Source organism: Hipposideros armiger, unplaced genomic scaffold (assembly GCF_001890085.2).
Source record: "Hipposideros armiger isolate ML-2016 unplaced genomic scaffold, ASM189008v1 scaffold_378, whole genome shotgun sequence".
NCBI classification, from domain to species: Eukaryota; Metazoa; Chordata; class Mammalia; order Chiroptera; family Hipposideridae; genus Hipposideros; species Hipposideros armiger.
The window spans coordinates 1,427,670-1,446,014 of NW_017731728.1; the positions used below are offsets into that span (position 1 = coordinate 1,427,670).

The following is an 18,345-nucleotide window of genomic DNA, read 5'->3' on the forward strand; positions in this document are numbered from 1 at the left end:
CGGGCTCACTGCTAAGCTAAACATGAAGAATTATCACCAAAGGGCAGTTTGGAGCAAAGCACTTCGGTCCAGCTGGACAGGTAAACCCGCAGGTAAATGCTCTCGGGAGCGCCTGGAGCCGCAGCAGTAACGGAAGACGCACCGACGGAAGCGGAACCCCGCAGGAGCAAGCGCGCGGGAGCCGAGCGGCGCTTCCGGCGGGGCGCCCCGGGCCCGCCTCTCGGGGGCGGGGCGGAGCGCCGCGCATGCGCCGGGGCGGCCGGGCGGGCTAGGGGCGCGTTCCGCGCGAGTTGGATGTCCCGGCTGCGGTCGCTACTGGGGCTCGGGCTGCTGGTGGCGGGCTCGCGCCTGCCGCGCCTCAGAGCCCAGGCTGACGCCTGTCGTGCAGGCCCCACCTGGTGGGGGCCCCGGCGGCTGATGTCAGGTGGCCGCGGGGACCCAGAGGTCATGGCGAGCACGGCGGTGAAGTACCTGAGGTAGGCGGGGCTCCGGGCGGGCGCAGGACGTGGGAGGACGGCTCTCCCTGCCGCGCGGGACCGGGAGCACTACGCCGCCCACGCGGCCCCGCTCGGAGCGGCGGGGCTCAGGCGATGGGCTTGCTCAGCCAGGAGGAGGCCCAGGCCGTGGACGAGGAGCTGTTTAACGAGTACCAGTTCAGCGTGGACCAACTGATGGAGCTGGCCGGGCTCAGCTGTGCCACAGCCATAGCCAAGGTCAGTGGCTCAACTCTCGACCCGGCCCCCGGGCCCGGGCACAATGCGGTGGGAGGAGCAGCTGCACCAGCCTGGGCTGCCACCGCCCCAAGCCCCTCTGAACCCCGTCTGACTCTGCCTTCAGGCATATCCCCCCACGTCCATGTCCAGGAGCCCCCCTACCGTCCTGGTCATCTGCGGCCCCGGGAACAACGGAGGAGATGGCCTGGTCTGTGCCCGACATCTCAAGCTCTTTGTGAGTATGTGGGGGACGGGCCGGTCTCCAGGGTCTGGGCTTGAATGACCCCTCCTTCCCTTCCCTCGTAGGGCTACCAGCCAACCATCTATTACCCCAAAAGGCCTAACAAGCCACTCTTCACTGCCCTGGTGACCCAGTGTCAGAAAATGGACATCCCTTTCCTTGGTGAAATGCCCACAGAGGTAGGTGGCCGCAGTTCCGCGCCCTCCCACGGTAACCAGTGCGCGCTGCTCTTCTCCAGGTTCCCAGCTGAGCTCCTCTGCGCCTCTTCCTCTAGAGGACAGACGAGGAGGGGAGGGACAGTGCCCGGCTCAGAGGTGCCTAGCTGTGTTAGAGCCGCCTCCTCCACGGGGGTCTTCTGAGTTCCCACCACCACCGTCTCTTAAGTTCCGGTCCCTCCTCCCCACGCAGGCAGTAAACACGTTATCCGCCCCTCTGAGGAGCTGAACTGAAGGCCTAACTAAACCTTTCTGCAGGTGCACGGACTTAGGGGTGGGGAACTTGAGAACGTGGGTGTTTTGTGTTTTTAATTAACCCATTTTACAGATGAAGAGACCGAGGTGCAGCAAAGGGAAATGGTTTGTCCAAAGTCACAGACCAGACCCTGACGCTCCTGACCCCGTCTCAGGCTCTCCCACAGGGTGGCCTCCCCAGTGACAGGCAGGCAGAGCTCGGTGTCTGGACTCAGCTCTGACTCATGGCCTCAGAATGCCATTTGAATGAGAAAATGCTGTGTGTGCTTCTGTGAACGGTCTGGGTGCAGGGGACAGCCCTGTCCAGCTGCGGGCTGACGTCCTTTCCTTCTCCTGCCCACCAAGCCCGTGCTGATTGATGAGCTGTACGAGCTGGTGGTGGACGCCATCTTTGGCTTCAGCTTCAAGGGTGACGTTCGGGAGCCGTTCCGCAGCATCCTGAGCGTCCTGAGCGGACTCACTGTGCCCATTGCCAGCATCGACATCCCCTCAGGTGCTGGGTCCAAGTGGGTTGGGGGAACTGGGGCCCTGCCCCCTTGACGTGGGTAGCTAGGAGTCCTGACGCTTGACCAAGGCTCAGTCGCGTCTAGAGGTGGCGCAGAACACGGCTTTATGGACCCCACAGCAGGGCCAGGGAGCAGAGCTCAGAACTGCCCTTTCCAAACGGCTCCAAAGCCTAGGGAGCGCCAAGGATGCGAGTTCTCAGGTGGGACACGGGGGCTCACATTCCCTTAGGACTAGGCTAGGGCGAGGTCTGGAAGAGGACAAGACGTCTGGCTTCGTCCACTCTTCCTGAATCCAACCCTCTCTCCAGGCTGGGATGTGGAGAAGGGAAACCCTGGAGGGATCCAGCCAGACTTGCTCATCTCCCTGACAGCACCCAAAAAGTCTGCCACCCACTTTACCGGCCGCTACCACTACCTGGGGGGCCGTTTCGTGCCACCTGCTCTGGAGAAGAAGTACCAGCTGAACCTGCCACCGTACCCTGACACTGAATGTGTGCACCGTCTGCAGTGAGGGGAGGCGGTGGGTGTTCTCCCCAATAAAGCCTTGGTGCCCCCTCTCCCAGAACTGGAGTCCTGAGAGCTCTCCTGTCAGAGGTTCATGGGAGATGGGCGCCAGAGGGCAGCCCTGGAGATAGGGTCTCATCTCCGGGCGGAACAAGCAAGGAGGCGGTGGTGGCACTTGGGACAAGGCAGACTGACTTTCAGATGCTGAGGTGAGCTGCACTTGCCCTTTACACTCCTGCTTCTCCCCAGTAGGGACGAAGGTGGGCTGGGTGCAGGTCTCTAAGCTTTCTGCGTCCACTTAACAGTGCAGCAAGACCACAGAAATTTCTTCAGGGCCCTCCGAGGAAACTTAATTTGTATTCAGGACCTTCCCAGGCTGGGACAGGACTGTCAGTCAGGACACACAGGCTGGGAGCCCAAGCTGTTTATTTAACCATTCGGTACTGAATGGTCCCACCCACAGACCTGCATTCCTGAGCTTTCCTTAGCCTGCACAGCAGTGAGAAATCAGGGTGTTTCACGCAAAGTCTACCTATGCAGCTTCTTTCAGCCAGGCTGCCCCCTCAGGTGCTCCCACACCCCCAGCACTCCTTGAGCCCTGGCTGCCTGGCTCCTACAGGCACTGGAGTTCAGATCGCTGGGTTAGAAGCTGCAGAGGGGACGATGCCCAGCCAACTAAGGCATGGCGCTGCCCCTTTCCTGAGCTGCTGGTGTCCGGAGCGGATTCCTCCTTGGGAGGGACCCCTCACCACCAAGGGGCCTGCCTCAACTCAGGTCTCAGGCTTCTACTCCTGAAAAGAAATCGATGGAGCCCTGCCCTGACCTGACCGCCACTCTCTTCTCTTTCTTCTTTTTTGCTCTCTGGTGGGTGCTGACTCCTTCCCCCTCTGCTGGCTGCCGCTGCTTCTTACTTCGGCTGCTTGAGCTGTCCCTGGGCCTGCTGTCCTCTCCGCCCCTTACACCCAAGACACCCTCCGTGGCCTCCGGATGCCGCCGCCTCGTTTTCTTACCTCTGCTCCCGCCCTCACTGCATGCTCTGTTTTCTGCTTCTGGGGTCCCTCCACCTACAACCGCCTCGACATCCCCCCCTGTGTGCAAGTCCTCACGCTGCCTTCTGCGCCTGCCACACAGGTCAGTGTGCAGCCGGCCCCCCGCCGCCTCTGTCTCCGTGCCGCCTCCAGCCACCGCAGCTCCTTCGTCTGCGACCCCCAGCGCCTCGTGGTGCTGCCGCCTCTTTTTCTTCCTTTTCCCGGGGGACTGGGCAGTTTGTTCTCTGCTCGCCTCTTCCTCATTCCCTACAGTTGTTCCCTCTCTCTCATCTGTGACCTTTTCTTGGTGCCGTCTTTTCTTCTTGCCTTTCCTGACGCTCTGGTCAGCATGCTGTGAGTCCTTGTCTGCATTCCTTTCAGTTGCTGTCGCCTCTTTCTCGTTCTCCTTCCTTTTCTTTTTCCTTTTTTTGAGTGGCTTGTTCTCAGACTGCAGTTGAGGGGTCCCAGGGGCCTGGCCTTTGAGCTGGGCCAGGAAGGCCTGCTCCTGGGCCTGTAACCGAGCCAGCTTAGCCTTCATTGTGATCCCAAGACGGGCAGCCCTGAAACACACAGGGCCCACGTCAAATGGAGGGTCGGAAAAAACAGGCCTCATCCTCGGGCCTGCACGGAAAGGGGGCGGGGCTGTCTCCAGGCAGCTACAGAGAAGCGCAGACAGTGGGAACCCTCTCCCTTGGGTAGAAAGTCAAGTGGCACGGGTCACTGTCGCGGGTGGACTTGTAATGGCAGAAGAGGGAGGCCAGGGAGCGAGCCACACTCACTTGTGTGCTGTGCGTCCCTCGCAGGCTTGGAACAGCATCTCATCAGTCAGGCTGTGGGGTGGGGAGAGACCAGGGGTTAAGCACGGCCTGGCGGGAGGCCCGGCCTCTTCTCCGCTGAGACATCCCCTCGGCACGAGTCCTGTGAGGACCTGGCGCTTCTCTAGGTGCCGGGTACAAGGGTTAGTGCGACAGTTCCACCCCAAAGCAGCCAGTCAGGCACTAGACTTGGTCCTTCTCGCGCTCTGAAGTGTCTCCTCCCACCTGCCCCAGCGCTAAAATGAAGTCTCACATCTTTGGAGGTTGGGGCCCCTGGTTGTCATCGTCACTGCAGCTTTCCAAGTCCTTGTCTGGCTTCTCCCCACCTGAAGTCAGTGTGGCCTTCTAGAAGGAGGGATCATGGGGTGGACAAGACCCACTCAACACCACTGCCATTCCTCTTCCCTCCTGGAAGCCCCCCCAGAATTCACAGCCATAGGCACCAATCTGCGAGCCCCCCCCCCATCACTCCTTGCAAACCCACAGGTGCGCCCGACTGCAGAGTTCAACTTGGCAGGAAGTGGGCTGCTGGGGGCGGGTGGGGGGGGCAGTCTTGGCCTCCCTGGCTCACAGCTGGCTCACAGCTGGCTGGTGGGCAGAACAAGGAGGAAGGAGCACTCTGGACCGTCAGGTCTTCACGGTGCGACAAGTGCTGCCTGGCGGTCATGCCATGGTGCCAGTAACTGCCAATAAAGATGGCAGCTGTCCCCCTCCAACAGCTATGTATAGACTTACGTTTGACCAGACTGAGAGCCTACTATGGGCCGGGGGTGGGGGACAGAGTGGAATAAGAAGGAGATGGGCCCCGCCCCGATGGAATCTACGTGGTGGCTGACAGGATGGCGGAACACGCAGTTATGATAAAGCGCTGCTTGTGCTAGAGGAGGGGCACCTGCTCAGACTTCAGGGTTTGGCAGAGTTTCTAGAAGTAGCTGAGCTCTGGAGGACAAGAAAAAATCAGCAGGTAAAGGAAGAAAGGGAGCAGAATGTCCACTTAACCGTGAAAGAACACGGGACCTTGAAAAGAATCAGATTCCATCTGGCTAAAGTGTAGCGCTCCCGAGAGAAGTAGCAGGGACAAGGCATGAGGGCCACATGAGCCTGTCCGATAAATCTGGACTGTGTCACCATAAGTCAAGGAGTCAGTGACATGGTGAAATCTGTTAGGACACTGGATGCTCTGTGCAGGATAAAATGACAGGCGGGGAGCGAGACTCGAGGTGAGGAGTCTGGGATCAGGCAGGAGGTGACCAGAAATGGGAGATTCGCTGGTACCACGCAGAGCCCTTAGCACGGATGAGGTGACCATGACATGTCAGCTCCCTTCTACGGGTCTGCTCTTGCCATCTGCCGCTCCTAGCCAGCTGTGGGCTCCAGCAAGCCCCGGTGCCCTCCCTTTCGGCCACATCTAGATAATGAGGAGGATGGGTCAGATAATCCCAGTTCTCTGGCTTCTAAGTCCTTTGGGTTGGACATCCTCCCAGCCCCACCTCCCACCCCCGTCGCTGCCCCCTCAGCTGACGGCAGGAACCACACAACCTGGAGGTCTCAATTCTTGCTAAGTGTCTGGGCAGTCTGATTAAGCAATAGCAAGGCTGGTCACAGGATCCCTGTTAGGCCATCCTGAGAACAGGCAGGGTATCCAAGACAATTGTTGAGGCCCCAGGGAGACCAGGGAAGGGAGAAAGCATGGACCCTCTCACACCGAGCGTCTGATACCTTCACAAACTTCTGATACAGCAGGTTGGGCTTGGGCTGAGTGTGACGGGTGCTCTCCTTAGAAAGGCGCTGTATCTGCACTCCATCCTGTGGGGAAGTGTCAGGGAGTGGGTGACATGCCATGTCCCGGGCCCTCACGGACCAGGTGCCCGTCCCTCAGATTCATACCTGCCTAGTTTCCACTGCCAAGCTGGCCGCAGTCTGGTTGAAGAGCTCACTCCACCAGTGGTTGGTGAACTCCTTGGCAGGGTCGTGTCCCACCTGCCAGAGGAAGAAGTATGAACTCTGAGGACCTGCCTGCCCATCTGCAAGGGTCCCCTCTCCCCCCGCCACACGCCCCGCAGCCTGCCCAGTCTTACCCCATGCATGTCCTGCTTCAGCGTCACCCTGAGGGCCTGGGTGATGCCATTCTCCTTCCGGCCCAGGCCTTTGCCTGCAGAGACAGTGAGTGACTTGGCTGCTTCGGCCTGGCCCGCGCCCTCACGAGGCCCCCCAGCACATGCCACTCCTGCCATCCCACACACCCAGCCCTGGGCAGAGGCTGTTCCTCTCAGAAGCGGCCCCACTTCCCTTCTTTCTAGCACCGCCCCGCCCCTGCCTGTGTCTGAGCCTGAGCTATCTTTCCTTCATAATCCTTTCAGGACAGGTCACTGTTTGTTCCTCCCTCTCCCAGTCCTCCCAACCACTTCTTTCTTACTATCCATTGTCAAATTTCTTCCTCCTCTTCCCTTTCCTGGAAAAGCCAGAAATTTTCTTTGGCAAATTTCCCTTTAAACTAGCTTTTCTCCTCCAACCAAGTGGACTGCACAGGGGTGATCGAGCACGATGCGTCTCCCCGGGACGGGGAGGCAGGGAACTGGAGGCGTGTGTGCGCAGGGCTATGGGGATCACCTTGAGTCCATCCATACTTGAGCAGCTGCTCCTCAGCAAACTTCATCCCACGACTCTTGACCTCGGAGGTGACACTCATGGTGAGAAAAAAGTCACTGTCCTCAGGTCCTCGCCAGTGAAGAAGGGGTCACTATTGTCCGTTTAAGAGGGAAGGAGAAAGTGCTCCAATCACCACCAAATCCATGCTGACTGCTCTCATAAGAATTCTCTCCTGAACTTGAGGCAGAGACAGGAAGGAGGCTGGTCCTTGTGGAGCGCGAGGTCAACATCAACGTGTCGAAAGCTATTAATGATCTCTGCACCACACGCCAGTCTGTGCTAAGGCTTTACATGGATTTCATTTACTCTTCCCAGCCCAGAAAATTTCCTGACCTCTACATTCAGGAAAGTATTATTATCCCTGTTTTCCAAATGAGGAAACAAAGGCCAGGAGAGGTTAGGTGACTTGCTCAAGGTCACGCAGCTAATGTGTACAGAACTCAGGCCCAGGGAGCTTGTCTGTAGAGCCCTCACTCTTCACCACCACATGAGAACATCTCCCATGGCTCAGCACCATGAAAACAAAGTGATGAGATGCTTATTAACCAGAGTTGTAACAGTGCCTAGTAGAGCCCACATCCCATACCCACACCCTAGCATTTCCCATCCTCTCGCTGTGGGGGCCACACACCTTGTCCCAACGGCCGCTGTCTCTCAGTCTTGTTGAGCACCCCTCTGGAAACTGTCCAGCTTAGGAAGGGCACCCTTACTGAAAATGTAATACCTAATGGGTGGGTGGGTTACACATATATTGTCCCACTTAACCCTCCAGTCCTGTGAGATAGGACTTATCCTTACTTTACAAGCCAGGAAAACAGAGCCTGGTTTCTTGCCTGGGGTTACACAGCTAGTAAGAGATCGAACTGGAGTATGAGCCCAGGCTGCCAGAATCCAAAGTGGCCCTCTTTCTATCACATCCCAACCAACTGCATTTCTATAGTCACTCCAGCGTCCCTCCTCTTGGAACCCAAAATGGCATTATCAAACTGATGTACCAAATTTCCCTCTGAAATGGTTAAGATAGCACATCACACAAGACATTCAAAACTAAAACTATCACTGCTGACTTGACTCACTAAAGCCATCTTGTATTAAGATAATTTATTACAGGCACTGCAGATGGCTTTAAAGCTGATTAGTGGCACCACTGGAACAATCCTGTAGCCTCCCAAAGTGACAGCCCTGAAGGGTGAAACTTTCACGTGAGTTTACTCTGGTCTAGTAAGTACGCTCTACAAAAATCAGACACATCGTTGTCACTCCTCCCAAACGGTACATATTAGGCTTCAGAACGATGACCAGCCTGGTTAGGTATGAAGAACAGCAAATTCAGAATGACTCACATTTCTGTTCACATTTCTACTGGGAAGGACGATTACCTGAAAACCTGATACCTTGAGAGTCCCAACGGAAAACCACTGAGTGAGAGATGGCCCTACCTTGCTTCTTGATCCTGTCAAAGAGAAGTAAAATTCAAACACTGAGGCCTTTAAGGCCACTTCAAAACTCTTCTCAGTAGTTATCTCGGATCTATCAGCCCCCAGATTTCAATAATAATAATAACACTTATGCATTTACGCACTGCCAGCCGGTTGCTAGTTGATTCATACGGATTACCTCATTTAATCTTCCCAAAAGCCCTATTAGAAGGCGGTATTACTGTACTCGACAAACGAAAAAATGGCACTGAGAGGTTTAGCTATTTGCCCAAAAGAAACAGCTGGCCAGTGGTGGGCCCAGGACCTCAGGCCTGCCAGCTCTGCGCTTTCTGCTAACGTCCTATCACAGCCTATCCCTCGTCGCAGCAATTCGAAACAAGACGCCCCGGGAGGCAGGCACGGGCGCGACCCCCAACCCTAGCGCGCTCAGCGCAGCGCCAGGAGTCGCGAGTGCGTTCAGTCATTATCTGTTGAACGAAACGGGACAGGTGGGAAGGGCTGTAACGGGCTTACAACGGGGACCTGTGGACACAAGCTGCTAGGCCCCAGGCTGCGAGCACACTTTGTGGCGCTGTCTCCTCTCCATACAATCCTGAGCTTTCTGGAGAGGAGGCGGCCCAGAGGCGCACTTCCCACAGCGCTTCTAAGAGCCAGCTACCCTTTCCCTAGGCCTCCTTCTTCTTGAGGTCTAAATTCCAGCCCTCCTGACACAATTTTACTTGGATTAAACTACTCTTTTGAACCTGCGCTCCGACTGCCACCACTCAAAAGAGACAGGAGCCCCTTACCTTCACAGCAGGGTCCTTTCCGCGTAAAAGCGAGTCAGAGCAGCCACGTGGGCCGCCATCTTCCCGGAAGTGCCGGTTGGGTCCTTCTAGGCTGTCGAGACCATAGAGACGTGCGCAGGAACCAAAGTTCCGGTCCTCCCAGGAGAAACTGCGTCGGGGTGCGCCCACTTGCCTGTTTGGTTGCTATAGAAACAGCCCTGGGGAGGTGTTCCGCTTACTGCGTCCCTGCGGGCCCTGAGTGAACAGGACACTTCAGCCTTGTCCATCCCTCTCCGGATCCCCAAACAGCTTTGGGTCCCACCCTGAGCTGCATGTTACAACATCCTAATAAACGTTGAACACGTGTTAAGTGAAAGAAACCCGACACAAAGGCCACATACTGTATGGTACTCTTTACATGCAATGTCCAGGATAGGCAAATCCATAGACCCAGGTCAATCGGGGAGAGGTAAATGGAGCCTGACTGCTCATGGGTTCAGGGTTTCTTTTGGGGTTGATGACATACTCTGGAATTAGATAGTGGGGATGGTTAAGCTTGTGAACGTACCAAGACCGACTGAATTATACACTTTAAAAGGGTGAATTTTATGGTATGTGAATTATGTCTCAAAAGAAAAAAATCCCTCGCACACCTAAAATAACAAGGGAAGAACACTAACTCATAAGCAGTCATTTCTAGGTAAAGGGATTACGAGTGTTTCCCCTTCGTTATATCTTTTCTCTGATTTTCGATTTTTCTACAATTAACACATTTCATCAGGAACAAATAATTTTAAAACAGCAAGTGGATACAAATCAGAGTTCCTTGGCATAGAGAAGAGAACAAACGCAGGAGGGTGGGAGGGTGACCCTGAGATTAGCAAACCTTGAATTCCTTTCCAAGTTTCTGGAGCAGAATTAAATCCTAAAAACTAAGGTATTGGGACTATTTTTCTGTGCTGTTAAATCCATGCACAGTGTTATAAAAATCACACTATCATGAACTCACATGATATTTCTCTTCTTCCACTTCTCAGTTATTTTTTTCTGTTCGCGAAACCTGAGTCTGAGGGAAGAGAATAGTGTGGCTGCAGCTACAGCGTGGGGTTTCTAAAAGTCTGTACAACAAATACTGTCAATGTTTACCTAATAGAATGTTATTTATTTTTCTTTCTATTGAGGAAAAAAAGGCACACCTGTGTCTCACAGAGTTTTTCTCTTATTGATATTATTTCCTAATTCTCGGCCTAGGCAGTTTCTGATTTTCCTATTTCCTTAACCGTTTGAGTTCATGATAATAAAAATATTACAATCCTTTGCGTAGTGCTTTACTATTTAAAAATAGTTTCGTTTTAAACAGTGGTTTACAGTTTAACATATCACTTTCACAAATATTATATTTGCTTCTCACCATAACCCCATGTTGTATGTAATTGTCCCCATGTGTAGGTAAGTAACCTGAGGGCCAGACGGCACAGAAAAAGGCAATGGAATGAGAAGACTGTGACCTCAGCCACGAGCTGCTGCTCTTTGATGCAATCTAGTATGGGTTCTGCTTGACAAACATTTATTTCTCTTTGAAGCACCATTGCCACCTGCCCCTTGGGACCATCCTTCTCTCCAGAGCCCTGTACCACTGCCCCATCTAGTTCTCATTGCTTTCTTCTTTGAAGGGGCTTGCACACCCCAGTGTGTGTAAATGCTGGCTGTGCTGGGGGAGAGTGGATGACGGGGGTGCAGCAGGACATACAGGGGCCCCTTTCCTTTGTACTGCTTGCTGCGATTTCTAGGTAGCAGACACATCCATTTGGGTTGCTTTTTTTTATTTTTTAAAATGAGATAGGCGTATTCCAGATACATTACTTAAAATGCTGTGGAAATTTTCCTGAGAGCGGCAGTCTAAAAGGCACCTCTACTAGTGGGAGTGGAGGTGGGAAAGAGGGCCACTCTTGAACTAAAAACAGCAAGGAATCACAGCCTCATGGCTTTCTCTTGGCGCTGCTGCCACAGACAGGAAGAAAAATGCTTTGAGGGCATTTTTGAGGGCTCCCCCCCCCTCCAAACTAGAGCTTAGCTAATCACATAAGCAGCAAGAATTTGAAAGACGTCCTAGAGCTGCAAGGTTTCTGCTGCGTTTTCATCACGGAACGTCCTCCGCCCCAGACACGTGGTGATGCCCCAACGGTGCACAGCACAGAGCTGGGAGCGGAGCCCGGCACTCCGCAGGGCGCCTTAGGCGCATGATGCAGCCTGACATGGGGCCCGAATGATGAACAGGGACCGAGCTCTGTCCAGGACTGCTGGGCTGGGCAGAGCAGCCTCCAGGTGAAGCCCAGTCTCCTGCCAGGGCTGCACAGAGCATGTGAAACATGGCGGTGACACCCTCCTGCCCTCCCTAGAGATGGAAATATGGAGAGGAAGAGGGACAGGTCTCTTTGGCCCTCTACCACTTTCCGCCTCCCCTTCCTCTCTTCCTCCTTCCCCCCTTACTTCCTTCTTCCCTCTTCTCCTCTATGGCTGCCTCAGACTTTCTGGAATGCCCTCACTGTTCTGAGAGACTTGGCTAATGCGAGGATGAGTGGGTCCAGTGGCTTTCATCTTTTTGCCACCTGTTCTCCCCCACTCTAGCCTTGTTTCAATTTGAACCAACCATAGAGCAATCCATCGTGTGCTTTTCACTTGGCAGAATGCCGTTCCCTCTCCCCCATACCGGCCAGTCCCGTTGGGCAGAAGTGGTGCCCACTTAATAACCAGAGAGCCTGAAGCTCCCGGAGGCTGGTGTGGAGTCTCGTATGAGGTTAGCGTCTGGCGGGCACGGGATTCCTGACCATGGTCCAGCGTTCCTCCCACAACCCATGTGGCCTCATGCCCACGCCTCAGGTTGGCAGCATCCCATGTCCGCCTTCCTTGCACCCTCAGCTCTATGCACAGGACATAGGGTGCAGTGGGGCCTCCTGAGTTGAAAGCATGTCTTTCCTCAAGGCTGACTCCCCAGGGCCCATCTCCCACGTGGCCCTGCAGTGCGGCCAGGACCTAGCCCCACAACACCTGAGCCCGAAGGATGAGGGTGACCTGGGCCTCCCAGGGGGGAGGACAAAGGCAAGAGCCAGCAGAGGAGGAGCTGGAACTGCCTGCAAGACCTCCAGACTGCACACCTAGTCCCTCCCTGCTCTCCCTCCACCCCCGAAAGTGCCGCTGTGCCAACTCTTCCAGTCCTTCATGCGACAGTCCCAGCAGAAGACTGGAATCATGGCTGCCATCACCAGCGGCCCAGAAAATTGATCAGCCAAATGCACCCGGAGGGCGTAAGCTGAGCCTGTGGTGGTAGGAAAAGGAGGTGGCAGGACTCCATGCTTGTTCTAGGCGAACCCACCTCACCCTCGTCAACAGGAGTGGCAGAGGCCTCTCTTCAGAAGATGCTAGTTCAGTGAGAAGGTGCCAACTCAGGCCTGAGCTAGCGTACCCCCTTCCTATTTCAAAGTATCTTGGGGAAAACTGAGAATGATAGTGATCTTGAGCAAATTAAACACAGCTTGGCTATTCACTGCATGTTCAGTCCTGGTCTTTTCCTTTCTCTTCCATCCTCAGGGGTTATTTTTGCATCTATCAAATGGTTCTAGGCTTTCCTTCCTTCCTAACTCAGACTTTTCTGGATTTACATACCAGAGACTTCCAAACCACAATTTAGGAGTAATCTGGGGAGAAAGGAGTGGTGGGTGCTGGTGGGTGCTGCGTGAGTCTGGGAATGGTGGCAGTGCCGGCTGTGGAGCCTTTATTACACACACACAGACACACACACACACACACACACAAACACACACACTCGCGGGAGGCTGTTTGAGCTGGGCAGAGGCCAATCAGATGCCCTGGATCAGAGTGTCCTGGCCCAGGAGACAGGCGGGTATTTGTTTTCTCTGTTTGTCCCCTCTGGGAGGAGGAGGGAAGGGCTTCGGAACAGGGATGGGGCAGACAAGGGAAGAGATAGTTGCCCAATGCCCTAAGGGGTACCGTCAGGTGGGCACCTGCTTTGTCTGGCCCCAGTGAAAACCCTGCCACTCTTCTGGCGTGGAGTCGAGGAGCGGAAAAGGGGTCTTCGGAAAAAGCAGCCAGTTCTAGATTTCACATCAGAGCTGCGTGGTCCCCGGTGGGTCCCTTCCCCTCCCATCTATCTCCTCTTGGTCTGGTAACTGAGGAGGCACCCTGAACCCCTCCGGTTCTGAAAGTGTGTGGTTCTAAAAACACGAAACTACCGGTGTGGGGTTGCTCGGTGGAGAGAAAAGGCGGAGAGGCTCCTGGAAGCTCAGAGAGTTTTGAGATGGCTGTTTATGGAAGGAGTCCTCCCTCTGCATTGAGAGCAAACAAAAACGAATGTGCTTATTCCGGGTGTTGGAAAGTTTCTATATCTTGATGGGGGGTAGTTACATGGCGTGTGCTCTTTGTTGCCTGTAAATTACACCTCAAGATTTCAAAAATGAGCTTAAACTCCAACAGGAGCTTAGACTTCAGAAAGAAGTTCCTAACAAGAAGGTCATTAGAGAAGTGACTTCCTACCCAGGGACATGAAGGAAGGAAGGCGTTCCCTTTTCTTGAGAGCTTTAAAATTATCCATCCAAGCTGACGGAGGAGTTGGAGAACGAGGGGACAAGTAAGATGACCTCTCTCTTGGAGACCTTTCCAAGGTCCCTCCGTCCTCAGAAATCCCCGTGTCCCTTCCCAGGGACAGAAAGGTTGTCCTCCCTAATTTCTATCTCCTCTTTGCAATTCCAACCACTCACTCCACCCTCTGTGGAGTCTGCCCTCCCCCTGGCCTCACCCAAAATCTCTTTAGAGCCTTGAAGCTTGGAGTATTGAGGGGGACCCCGTTTCAACCTTCTCACCCCATTCTGTTCTCCTTGGGGATGTCAGTTCCTGTTCTAAGCCCACCCCACCAGGCCTTTTTTCCGGTGGTGTGTGCCAGCCGGTCCTGCATCCCACATCCCCAGCTGTTGACATTTCGTTGTCATTACCCACAGGATAAAGAAAGGGCCCCTGTTATTCAACAATAGGGGGGAAGACAGAGACAATGGGAAATTGTGCTTCCGATGGGGTGGGGACAGAGAAGGAAAGGACAAACAGATGGACAGACCGGGGGACTGGACAGAAGGGGTCAGGTTTCCTGAAGCAGCTGGAGGTCCTGCAAGTCTGGTACCCACCTGGAGAGCCTCTTCCCATAGGCGATGCACCAGACACCAGGGGGCAGAGGTGAGCACTTCCCTGGGGCAGGAGGAGGGGAGGGGTGCTCCTTAGATGAGGCCCGTATGGAAACATGGAGGCTGCTGGGCAGCTATGGATCTTTGAGCCTCACCTGTAGTCCATCCCCATGCCTTTCGGCCTAACATCCTCATACCCACCAACCAATCCACCCTTCCCTGGTCCGTGAACATCTATAAGCTGCACCCCGATCTCCATGCTCTTGTAGGTGACCTTTCCGGGTTGACTCCTTTACTCCCTGAGCCTCCGTGGGTCCCCAGCCCTCATGCCAAGCCCCATAGACATAGCGCCTGGTCACAGGGCTGGACACCGGTCACTCAGCCTAGCTTAGAGGACTGACAGCTGGCGGAGTTCTTGGTACCTTGGCTTCTTCTGAAGCTCAGAGCACAAGCCTTTCCTCAAAGGTGCAAAAGGAGCGGCCGCACTGACCAGATGCCCAAGTGCTGGGTTCTAAGGTCCCTGGACCTCCCAGGGCCTAGGCAACTCCCTCACGGAAACTCTGTTCCTCCAGCAGGACAGAAAGCTGCCAATCACCGCTCCCTCCACCTCTGTGAAGACAGCAGCTTCTAACAGGTAGGCACTGGAGCTGTTGGCCTCTCATTCTCCTCAGGGGTATGCAGGTCTCCTCAGGGGTATGCAGGTGTGTGTGCACCTGCCTCGAAATACGGAAATAGAGATCAGTGGTTAGGGGCTTACCCCTCACTGTCCAATCCGGATTCAGACGCCAGCAAAACCCTCCTCTTACAAGCGGTTTAACTTTACTGAGGTTTTCTAAAACATGTGCACCTTTGTTTGAGCACATAAAATGGAATTCATAATCATCTCTACCGCGTAGGCTTACTGAGGGGAATGACTATAAAAGTACACGTGTCAAGTGCTTAGGGCCATTTCAGGCACTGTTAACATTAAACTGGTCAGTGCTAGCGTTCATTACCATCAGTCCCTTCATCAATCTCAGGGACCGTGTCACTCTGTTTCCTAGGTTCTCCGGTACAGGAGAAGCGGTTCTCTCGCTCATGTCCCTGGTCTCAGATACTTTCCTTTTTAACCACTGGGAAGTCCTTTCTGTGCCTAACCCCCACTTCTCCTGCTGCAAGGTCATCTTTGGCCTTCGTTTGCAAGAAGGTGGAGCTCAGCTCCCTAGCTTTCTCCTCTTTGATGGTTCTTCCCTCTCCCCATGTCCCAGCTGGGCTCCCCAGAACTTCTGAATGTGAGCTCATTCACTAACACACACACACATGAATTTAGCGCCAACTGTATGCCAGAAACTACGCTGGGAGCTGCACAAATGAGCTAACACATACATAGCACTTACTATGCATCAGGCACTATTTTAAGTCGTTTACATGTATTATTTTCATCAAATCCTCACTTACTCAGTGAGGGAGGTGGGATTATAATCCACATGTGGCTGCTGAGGACGTTGAGGCAGAGAGAGGTTAAGTAACTTGTTCAAAGTCACGCAGCTAGGAAGTGGAGGAACCAGATTTTAAAAATGAATGAGGGGGGAGGGGGGCTGTTACTTTGTGAGGGTGAAAAGGGTAACTATTGCATTGTTCTGTACACCTGAAACTAACAATAAAAAAAATAAATTAAAAAAAATAAATGAAACTAGGTTAAGGGGTCCTCGGTTTAAAAAAAATGGTCAAGGTGACGAAGAAGTGATACAAGAAAGGGAAAAATCAACTACTGAAATAGACAATTGTGTTTGAAATCCTTTTTTATAACTTTATAATTACTGGAAAACTTACTGTTATAGTCTACAAACGCATATGTACTTTTTCAAATTCACACTGGTAATTTGCTAATAAAAGTACTTCTAAGGAAAAAGAGGCCCCAGTCCAGTGAGATAGGGGAACCAGACCACAGTGCACCCATGTGAAGGGGGAAGGTTTCCCAGAGGAGGTAAGACCCAGACTGGTGCCTGTGAGAAGGAGCTGAGAGTGAACTTGGGCTGCGTACGAGCCAAAAGTCCAACATGTCTGGAGCGCAGGGCAGAGGACACAGGTGGTGAGGTGCAGGGAGAGGCTGGATCCCAGAGAACCCTGGAAGAAGTGGTTAGGAGACTGGGCTTAGCCACCAGGCGCAACGGCAGCCACTGTTTTAAGCAGGAGCGTGACCAGATCTTATTTACTCTGACTTCAGAGGGGAATGGGTGTTGGGAGGGTAGAGGCTGGAGCTAGCAATCCAGATGGCAAGGCTTGGGGAGTGGCACCTGTGATGAGATGGGGATAGGGACAGGAGGTGCTCAATCAGGACTTGCTGACTGAAGGGATAGGAGAGAGGACGAGGGATGGGCAAGGGCGGGGGGGTTGCTACTGACCCTCTCCCCCATTACCTTCCTTTTGCCATCAATATAAGCCCCTTTGTCTGTCCCCATGGCTTCCAGCTGGACAGTCCCCTCTGAGGAGTCCCTGATGGGATTTCATCTCCAACCTGCCCCAGCCCCGCCCTGTCCCCCATCCCCTTAGTCCTAAAGAATGGCCACGCTTTGTGCCCCGCAGACCGAGCTGAGCTGACTCCCCATCATGCCAGGCTGGCTCAGTCTCCCCACACTCTGCCACTTCCTTCTTCCTTGGGCCTTCACCATCTTCCACAAAGCTCTGGGGGACCCAGGTAAGACCTTGGCTCCGCCCAGAATCTAGATAACAGTAGGGGAGAGGCTCAAGGTGTGGGGAAAGTTGGAAAGGGCAGCTGTTGAAGGTACCCAGAGATCGAGAGTCAAAACGGAGAAGAGGATGGGGGAGCCTGGGGAGCAGGGTCTGGATGGGCACTTGGGGACGTCGGGGTCAGGGGGTTCCTGCCACTGTGGTCCCCTCTGCTCAGCACCCCACCGGGGCCCCCACTACCTCCTGCCCCCCATCCACGAGGTCATTCACTCTCGTCGTGGGGCCACGGCCACGCTGCCCTGCGTCCTGGGCACCCCGCCTCCCAGCTACAAGGTGCGCTGGAGCAAAGTGGAGCCAGGGGAGCTCCGGGAAACGCTGATCCTCATCACCAACGGACTGCACGCCCGGGGCTACGGGGCTCTGGGGGGGCGAGCCAGGATGCGGAAGGGGCACCGGTTAGACGCCTCCCTAGTCATTGCGGGCGTGCACCTGGAGGACGAGGGCCGGTACCGCTGTGAGCTTATCAACGGCTTGGAGGACGAGAGCGTGGCGCTGACCCTGCGCCTCGAGGGTGAGGCTCTTCGGTTCCCACCCCGTTCCTCTCTTGCGGGGGGAGGGGGAGCACGCGGGGGGGTGTTCGGGTCTCCCAGGGCTCTTTCCCCAGCATCTCCCTGGGGTCCCCCTCCAGCCCTTTCTGCTAGACTGCGCCGCCTTTCCTTCCCATCCCTCGTCTGCCCGCCGTCCCCAGGCTGTCCGCCATCCCCCCCTCCCAGGTGTGGTGTTTCCGTACCAGCCCAGCCGCGGCCGGTACCAGTTCAATTACTACGAGGCGAAGCAGGCGTGCGAGGAGCAGGACGGACGCCTGGCCACCTACGCCCAGCTGTACCAGGGTGAGCGGCCGAGCCCGGGCACCGCCAGATCCCCTCCAGGCTGTCACAGGGAACCCAGCGGAGGCGACCTCCGGGTCCGGCTCCTGCCTGTGGCCGCCTCTAACCCCCCATGCCCCGCCAGCGTGGACCGATGGACTGGACTGGTGTAACGCCGGCTGGCTGCTCGAGGGCTCCGTGCGCTACCCTGTACTCACCGCGCGCGCTCCGTGCGGCGGTCACGGTCGGCCTGGTATCCGTAGCTACGGTCCCCGCGACCGGAAGCGCGACCGCTACGACGCCTTCTGCTTCACCTCTGCGCTGGCAGGTGAGGAACGAGAGGCGGGGCGAGCGCCCCGGAGCCGAGGGGCGGGGCCTGACGGGCTGCGAAGGAGGCGGGGCGGGGCGAGAGAGGCGGAGACCAGGATTTGGGGCGGGGTCTGCAGAACGGGGCGGGGTCTGCAGAACGGGGCGAGGTCTGCAGAACG

General features: G+C 55.1%; 3 protein-coding genes across 6 annotated transcripts in view; 2 read left to right on the plus strand and 1 right to left on the minus strand.

Annotated features, from left to right (window-relative positions):
• Nucleotides 1-231: 231 nt before the first annotated feature.
• Nucleotides 232-2,495, plus strand: NAXE (NAD(P)HX epimerase). The gene is made up of 6 exons (XM_019662585.1): nucleotides 232-476; nucleotides 605-713; nucleotides 838-948; nucleotides 1,020-1,133; nucleotides 1,770-1,917; nucleotides 2,239-2,495. Exons 1-6 carry the CDS (start codon nucleotides 295-297, stop codon nucleotides 2,439-2,441), a joined length of 867 nt encoding a protein of 288 aa, XP_019518130.1. The 5' UTR covers nucleotides 232-294; the 3' UTR covers nucleotides 2,442-2,495.
• Nucleotides 2,496-2,843: 348 nt separating this feature from the next.
• Nucleotides 2,844-18,160, minus strand: GPATCH4 (G-patch domain containing 4). Of its 4 annotated transcripts, none has more exons than XM_019662583.1 (10): nucleotides 18,076-18,160; nucleotides 9,154-9,387; nucleotides 8,366-8,379; nucleotides 6,888-7,017; nucleotides 6,356-6,429; nucleotides 6,165-6,257; nucleotides 5,997-6,083; nucleotides 4,531-4,622; nucleotides 4,242-4,292; nucleotides 2,844-4,022 (listed from the first exon to the last, which is right to left on the minus strand). In XM_019662583.1, exons 4-10 carry the CDS (start codon nucleotides 6,964-6,966, stop codon nucleotides 3,212-3,214), a joined length of 1,287 nt encoding a protein of 428 aa, XP_019518128.1. In that variant the 5' UTR covers nucleotides 6,967-7,017; nucleotides 8,366-8,379; nucleotides 9,154-9,387; nucleotides 18,076-18,160; the 3' UTR covers nucleotides 2,844-3,211. The 4 variants fall into 4 exon arrangements, with proteins under 4 accessions (XP_019518128.1, XP_019518126.1, XP_019518127.1 ...); XM_019662581.1 differs by having other exon boundaries at nucleotides 8,306-8,379; XM_019662582.1 differs by lacking the exon at nucleotides 8,366-8,379.
• The window catches only part of HAPLN2 (hyaluronan and proteoglycan link protein 2), a 5,046-nt gene continuing 941 nt past the window's right edge, over nucleotides 14,241-18,345 (plus strand). The window contains exons 1-6 of the mRNA XM_019662586.1: nucleotides 14,241-14,373; nucleotides 14,897-14,955; nucleotides 16,887-16,998; nucleotides 17,209-17,562; nucleotides 17,765-17,881; nucleotides 18,003-18,189. Of these exons, the coding sequence (XP_019518131.1) occupies nucleotides 16,911-16,998; nucleotides 17,209-17,562; nucleotides 17,765-17,881; nucleotides 18,003-18,189 (746 nt within the window). The 5' untranslated portion in view covers nucleotides 14,241-14,373; nucleotides 14,897-14,955; nucleotides 16,887-16,910. The remainder of the gene's footprint in view (nucleotides 14,374-14,896; nucleotides 14,956-16,886; nucleotides 16,999-17,208; nucleotides 17,563-17,764; nucleotides 17,882-18,002; nucleotides 18,190-18,345) is intronic.

What these genes read in the sequence shown, in the direction of transcription:
- NAXE (XM_019662585.1), top strand. Translation starts at nt 295, where the DNA reads ATGTCCCGGCTGCGGTCGCTACTGGGGCTCGGGCTGCTGGTGGCGGGC. An exon ending in GTGCCACAGCCATAGCCAAG is followed by an intron (nt 714 to 837) that starts GTCAGTGGCTCA and finishes CTCTGCCTTCAG; the next exon opens with GCATATCCCCCCACGTCCAT. An exon ending in CCCGACATCTCAAGCTCTTT is followed by an intron (nt 949 to 1,019) that starts GTGAGTATGTGG and finishes CTTCCCTCGTAG; the next exon opens with GGCTACCAGCCAACCATCTA.
- GPATCH4 (XM_019662582.1), bottom strand. Translation starts at nt 6,966, where the DNA reads ATGAGTGTCACCTCCGAGGTCAAGAGTCGTGGGATGAAGTTTGCTGAG. An exon ending in GGGCCCCAACCTCCAAAGAT is followed by an intron (nt 4,293 to 4,530) that starts GTGAGACTTCAT and finishes CCCACCCCACAG; the next exon opens with CCTGACTGATGAGATGCTGT. An exon ending in GAGGGACGCACAGCACACAA is followed by an intron (nt 4,023 to 4,241) that starts GTGAGTGTGGCT and finishes TGTGTGTTTCAG; the next exon opens with GGCTGCCCGTCTTGGGATCA.